At 34.8% G+C, this 6,982-nt stretch overlaps 1 protein-coding gene across 1 annotated transcript; it reads left to right on the top strand.

Moving 5' to 3' along the window:
* The first annotated feature begins 2,938 nt into the window (after positions 1-2,938).
* On the top strand, positions 2,939-6,600 carry LOC143608598 (phospho-2-dehydro-3-deoxyheptonate aldolase 2, chloroplastic-like). The gene is made up of 5 exons (XM_077083604.1): positions 2,939-3,403; positions 4,255-4,532; positions 4,867-5,143; positions 5,234-5,479; positions 6,347-6,600. Exons 1-5 carry the CDS (start codon positions 2,939-2,941, stop codon positions 6,596-6,598), a joined length of 1,518 nt encoding a protein of 505 aa, XP_076939719.1. The 3' UTR covers positions 6,599-6,600.
* Positions 6,601-6,982: the final 382 nt, after the last annotated feature.

Below are 6,982 nucleotides of genomic sequence, written 5' to 3'. Positions count from 1 at the left end.
GTACTGCGCGTAAGGACGTTACGTCTCTGAGCATGGTGGGTCATGCGGATCCAGTTGGTCTCTGCGCAGACGTCCCTTTAAGTTAAGTCTTGCGGGTTCAACCGCGCAGACGTCCGTTAAGGAGTCTTGCGGGTTCTACTGCACAGACGTCTCTTTTCAAGGTGAGTCTTGCGGGTCCAACTGGGCTCTGCTGGGACCTACCTCTTCAGTCGTTGATGGCCACAATTGAGAACGAAGAACAACATCAAATTGACTAAATTAGTAACGAATTTGAACATAATTGAATAATATGAGGTTGAAGAGGAGATTACTAGGATGTTCAATGAAGGTTTGAGCGCTGGGTCTTCCCAATTTCTCAGCCATTACTTAAGCAGGTATGTAAGCCAATAAAAATACCCATCAGAAGAGGAAGAGACGTATTGAATGATCGGTATAACCGATGAATTGAAGTCGTCGGATAGCTTGAATGATTGTAATGGCCGCCGGAGAATTGAATGATCGAGGCTTTTATGGTGAAATAAAATTAATATGCCGGCGTCTGAAAGTGAGAGAAGGTAGGGGATGAAAAGACGCCTATATGTACTATAAATGTATTATAATGTAATATAAATATTGTGTGAGTGTGTGTATATATATACATATTAAAAATAAACATTTGGTTCACTCACATTGTTAATTGTTCATCAAAAGTTTCACATGATTTTCAACTAATTATTTTGTGGTCCCTCAACTTTCATTACAAACTTTGTTTATATACTTTTAGCCCCTAGACTTATGTTTCACATATTTACCTTTTGACCTATCAACTTTGGTAATGGAATTTTTGTCACAAAAATTTACCATAACGAATTGAAACAATATCAATATCCCACAACATACCTGTCGCAACGCGGATTAAATTTTGAACATGAAGTGCATTTAACCCGCTCCTCTACAACGCACAGATAAATATACTTGTTGTCTTAATAAACCATCACTTATCTACATAAAAGGAGGACATGTTGGTTATGAAACTAACCAAAAAATATCTATAACTTGATCAATGTGAAAGTGAATATATGCACGGTTAACTTCTTAGCACGTAGTATTTGAGTTTTTACAAACTAGTCGAGTTCCCGCATGATGCAGCGTGAAACGCGAACTTCGGTAATCACATTACAAGTTTATGTGTGTTTATTGTTCGGTTTGAAACCGTGAAACCGTTCAAACTGGTCATTGATTTGATTTCACGATTGATTTTTTTTCTTTAACTTCTGGCCAGCCGATTTCAATTTTCAACAGGGTGGTTTCGGTTTTCGAAGACAAAAAAACGTTACTAACGATTTGGCTCAATGTTTAATTTAAAATCCATCAAAACCAGACCTCAAATATTCATACGTAATATGTAATTTTTTTAACTGAAAAAACTGTAGCAATATGATACTCGAATTAAAGATAATAAAATGCTCGTTTTTATGGTGTAACGTTTTATAAAAAATATTAACGTACAAAAAAGTTATGACCGTTCAAATTTCGTAGGGGAAGTTGGGTTGAAAATGAAGATAAAAGAGTATATATGTAAAAGATTAAGGGCTATAGTTGTAAGTATTATTTAAATTTACAAAGAATGATTAAAGTTAAGGGGAGGAAATTATAACTTTGTTTAAAGATTTGAAAATACATGTGATATTTATAATTCAAAAGACTATACTATCCTTATCAACATTTATCAACATTCTTTTATAATTCAAAAGACTATACTATTTTTATCAACATTCTTTGTTGAGCTGTAACAAATTCATAAAAATTTGTATTTTATTTAAAGCAAACGCTTAGTTTGCTCATCTCTCTCCTCATTTATCAACTTGATCAAGAGGACAACGAACATAACTAATTTTTTAAATTAAAAGTTTAATTCGTATCCAATATAGCGTAAAGAAAGTTATTAGTAAATTCTCTATCATTACTTTGGTGGGTGGTAATGGAGGTTTTCTCTTCGAAAGCTTCAAGGATTGAATTTGAAAAGAAGGATTTTATAAGATTGTGAGTGTTAGCTATTAAGAAAAATTAATAAGTAAATTAAGGTAACCAATATAGCGTAAAGTTTAATTCGTATCCAATATAGCGTAAAGAAAGTTATTAGTAAATTCTCTAACGTTACTTTGGTGGGTGGTCATGAAGGTTTTCTCTTTGAAAGCTTCAAGGATTGAATTTGAAATGAAGGATTTTATAAGATTGTGAGTGTTAGCTATTAAGGAAAATTAATAAGTAAATTAAGGTAACCTATAATTAGTTTAAATATTTAAATTTTGAAAAAACAAGAAGCAATTGCATAAATCATTCATTTGTTGATCCTATTAAGAGGTATTTAAATTTAAAAATAATAATCAAATAAACCTAAAATAATTAATTAAATATTTAAATTTAGAGACCGACTTGGTCAATGACACAATAACTAGATCCATCTCCTTTACCCATAATTTTTGAATAGAATAAATATAAATAAATATATGAGCATCCCACTAGATTTAAATTGCAGCCATTACCACCTACCCCCTTCTCCTATTTCACTATTTGAGCCTTCAAATCACACCAACTTAAGTCTCCCTTTATTATATATATAGGAAATTTCAAATGATAACCTCTTTGAGTTTTAAGAACTTGAAAGAACTCAGTGTAATGATTTTTTTTTCGAATTTTTTTTACACATGCGTAATAGCGTAATATATGTACGTTACATAGAGGTAAAAAAATTACAAAATTTTTTACACACCGATTCGACTTTTTACACATATGTAACGAACGTAAAAGTTAGTGTAATCAGTTACATTTTTATTCTCTCTTCGACTTCTGCTTGCAGTTCTTGACATCTTAAAACTCATATTGTTCTCGAAAAATTCCTCCCTATATAAACAAACTAATTCTACCACAAACTCAAACAACATTGTTTAGTTTAGCAATGGCACTTTCACTTTCACAATCCTCTGTTTTGTCTTCCAAATCCCTCATCCAACCGATACCCCACCAACCCACCACCACCATCCTCCCCCCACCAACCACCAAACCCAAACCCATCGCCGCCGTTCACGTCACCAAAACCCCAACCCAATCACCCGCTAAATGGGCCATTGACAGCTGGAAATCAAAGAAGGCTCTCCAGCTTCCGGAATACCCGAATGAAGCGAGTCTTGCCGCTGTTCTCAAAACACTGGAAGACTTCCCCCCGATCGTGTTCGCGGGCGAGGCGCGCCATTTGGAGGAGCGCCTCGCCGACGCGGCGGTCGGGAAGGCCTTTTTGTTGCAGGGTGGCGATTGCGCTGAGAGCTTTAAGGAGTTTAGTGCAAACAACATTCGTGATACTTTCCGGATCCTTTTGCAGATGAGTGTGGTTTTGATGTTTGGTGGTCAGATGCCAATTATCAAGGTATGTTGATTGATAAAATTGGAGATTCGTTTTGTTTTCTCTTGTCTGTTTATGTTACCAACATATTCTATTTTATTTGATTTAGATGCACTAGTGATTTTGTTCATTCATTCATGCTATTTTAATTTGCCTTTATTTGAATCAAACAGTGTCAGATTCCCAAACTAAACCGCACATGTGTATTTTTATGTACATCTGTATACCATTTGTTGTACAAGAACCTCAATCGTATCGGGTTGATGGCTTAATACGTGCAATCCAAACCTTACCCATATTATTATTCTTATCAACATTTTCAACCCTAACCCGAACACAACCTGTTTAACCTATTTTTTTACATGAGTCAATGAGTAATACATGTTTGATGATGGGTTGTTGGATTGTGTGTTTCATAGGTTAGTATGAGTGTGACAAGTGATAATATGGTGTAACAAAACTAACATTAATATGACTGACCGTATAATATTAAGATCAAAGTCATAATTATGTTCGAAATGTCGAAATCCAAACCATAAAGTACCAAACTGAAAATTGAGACTGCTGATATAGTCTTGTAGCGTGACCAGTGTCGTCAAAGGAATATTTAGGTGTTTTCTTGAAAATCTTGAAAATTTCAAGAGTATTTGTCAAAAGAATAGTAAAATTTTTTGTTTTAAAATACTTAAATGGGTCGTGTTAGTCCACCCAAAACTTGTTTTTTTTTTCTTGTCAAGAATTGCCCCCTAACTTACATTCAGCATGTTTCCTTAATTTCTGGAAACCTCAAACTTAGGCTTTTATTGCAAATCTTTCCAAATGTTGTGACTTAGATGGGATCAAAACTCGCGTTTGTTTTATCATTGTTAATTTAGGTAGGAAGAATGGCGGGTCAGTTTGCAAAGCCAAGATCCGACCCATATGAAGAGAAAGATGGGGTAAAACTACCAAGTTACAAAGGAGATAATATTAATGGTGACACATTTGATGAGAAGTCGAGAATTCCTGACCCCGATAGAATGATTAGAGCTTATTGTCAAGCTGCAGCTACACTTAATCTTCTTAGAGCCTTTGCCACTGGTGGTTATGCAGCAATGCAAAGAGTCACCCAGTGGAATCTTGACTTTGTTGCCAATAGTGAGCAAGGAGACAGGTATGCACAAGTTTCATTATTGTTTACCTTTTTTTCAATATTTATGCTTTACGTGTTGGATCAAATACAAACAACTTTTAACATGAGAAGTGTAAGAAGCATTAAAGTAATTATGCTAACGGTAGAGTAATTATTTTTACGTTATATTTTTGAACTGGAGTAATAATAATTACTGTACTTCATCTTTTGTCGTGTACTGACTATTACACTATAAGAAAATAATAATTACTCTAGTGTTAGCATAGTTACTCTAGTGCTTCTTACACTTCTTACAGTAAAACCATTTGTACGAAATCTCACCCTATATTTTATTAACTGATTATTGTTTTAATAGGTACCAGGAACTAGCTAATCGTGTAGATGAGGCCTTAGGGTTTATGTCAGCAGCTGGGTTGACCATTGACCACCCGATTATGTCTACAACCGATTTCTGGACATCTCATGAATGCTTATTGTTACCATACGAGCAATCGCTGACTAGACTCGATACAACTTCCGGGCTTTACTATGATTGCTCTGCTCACATGGTTTGGGTTGGTGAACGTACACGTCAACTCGATGGGGCTCATGTTGAGTTCTTAAGAGGTGTTGCCAATCCTCTTGGCATCAAGGTCAGTAAACAATGAAGTTATAAAACAACTTTGTTTTTGTTTTGTTGATGTGGATATGTGCTTGATTGTTTGAGGAAATGTGTTTTGCAGGTGAGTCAGAAGATGGACCCGAATGAGTTGGTTAAGCTTGTTGACATTTTGAATCCTAATAATAAGCCTGGAAGGATTACGGTTATTGTGAGAATGGGAGCTGAGAATATGAGGGTGAAGCTTTCGCCTTTAATAAAGGCGGTTAGACAAGCAGGGCAGGTTGTGACTTGGGTTTGTGATCCAATGCATGGAAACACTATCAAGGCGCCTTCTGGTCTTAAAACACGTCCTTTTGATTCCATATTGGTAAGCATTTTGTTTATCAATTTTTGTTTAGTGTGAATCAACAATATTGTTTTTGTTAAGTAGATAACATTTTGTATATGTTGTTCTCTTCATAACACATACAAAATGTTATCTACCTTTGGTCAAATAAACAAATCTTTATGTTTGTGTCAGCAATTCTTTTTGTTTGGAAATTTCACATGACTGATTGAATTAAATGTAGTAACAAAAACAATATTATTAGACCAATGGCATCCTTTTTTTTTTCTCAAAATAAAGTAATTAAGGAGATTTTAATTATTTCATTTGAATGCACATTGGCTGATAGTTGGAAGTCTTTTAACCTGCTTTTATGGTAGCTAATTGTTTTTTTAACCATTATACCTTCTGGGTTCATATTGAATACCAAACAAATCGAAACGGGTCGAAATTGCCATCTCTACTTGATTTCTTGACATTCTGGTCATAAAAGGTTAACCTTCTGGTAATCCTAGAGACCAAACTGATTATCAACTTTTCTGAACTTTTTTATGGGATTGATTATTTTATTATTTAGATAAAAAAGTCTATTTTTTTTAATTCTGTAAATAGTGTGATTTTATATGTTGGTGCATCCTAGCAGATGAAACATTAACCTCAATGACAATTTGATGGTTGAGGGATCAATGTTTTATACTTTATACCTGACAGAATTTCCATTCAATAAAAGAATACCATGAATGCATGTGTTGCTTTCAGTCAAAAAGTCAATTGACTACACACCATCTTTTCCTAGTGGTGGTGTTTGTTGACCAACCACCAAATTTGACTTTTCATGTTTGTTGGTCTACCCTTGTTTTATTAAACATAGTAGCCTTACCTAACAATTTGGAAATTAAAATATTGTAGGCGGAGGTGCGTGCTTTCTTTGATGTTCATGAGCAAGAAGGAAGCCATCCAGGAGGGATTCATTTGGAGATGACAGGGCAGAATGTGACAGAGTGTGTTGGTGGGTCCCGTACCGTGACTTTTGATGATTTAAGCTCACGCTACCACACACATTGTGACCCGAGGCTCAACGCTTCTCAGTCGCTTGAGTTGTCTTTCATCATCGCAGAACGGTTGAGGAAGAGAAGAATGGGGTCTTCTTTGAAATTTTAGATCCAGCAATTGTCAGAATAATTGTATTTGGATTTTTGTTCAAGTTTGTTTCTGGGATTTTGAGTTAATGTCATCTCCTTTTCAATAAATTTGTATCTTTCTTTTATTTGCCTAAGAACCAAATCAAAATGTATTCAGCTTTTAAAATTTATTCAACTTTTAAAATTTACGCGTCACTTAAAAAATAGAATAGTAGTATTTTGACCTACGCGTTGCGGGAGGTGTGAAACAGTAACAAGTGCTTAGATCTTGGTGGCCGAAAGTCAATTGAATCTTCTTTGGGAGGTGTGAAACAGTAACAGCTTAGATCTTGGTGACAGAAAGTCAATTGAATCTTCTTGACTTTGACTATCATAGCTTTTAAAAATGACATACCCGTGACAG

Source organism: Bidens hawaiensis, unplaced genomic scaffold (assembly GCF_021521415.1).
Source record: "Bidens hawaiensis isolate Kalapana, Puna unplaced genomic scaffold, B.hawaiensis_p1.1 tig00002153_1, whole genome shotgun sequence".
NCBI lineage: Eukaryota > Viridiplantae > Streptophyta > Magnoliopsida > Asterales > Asteraceae > Bidens > Bidens hawaiensis.
The sequence above is the reverse complement of the archived record's forward strand: the minus strand, read 5'-3'. Positions and strand labels throughout refer to the sequence as shown.

What these genes read in the sequence shown, in the direction of transcription:
- LOC143608598 (XM_077083604.1), top strand. Translation starts at nt 2,939, where the DNA reads ATGGCACTTTCACTTTCACAATCCTCTGTTTTGTCTTCCAAATCCCTC. An exon ending in GTCAGATGCCAATTATCAAG is followed by an intron (nt 3,404 to 4,254) that starts GTATGTTGATTG and finishes TTGTTAATTTAG; the next exon opens with GTAGGAAGAATGGCGGGTCA. An exon ending in CCAATCCTCTTGGCATCAAG is followed by an intron (nt 5,144 to 5,233) that starts GTCAGTAAACAA and finishes TGTGTTTTGCAG; the next exon opens with GTGAGTCAGAAGATGGACCC.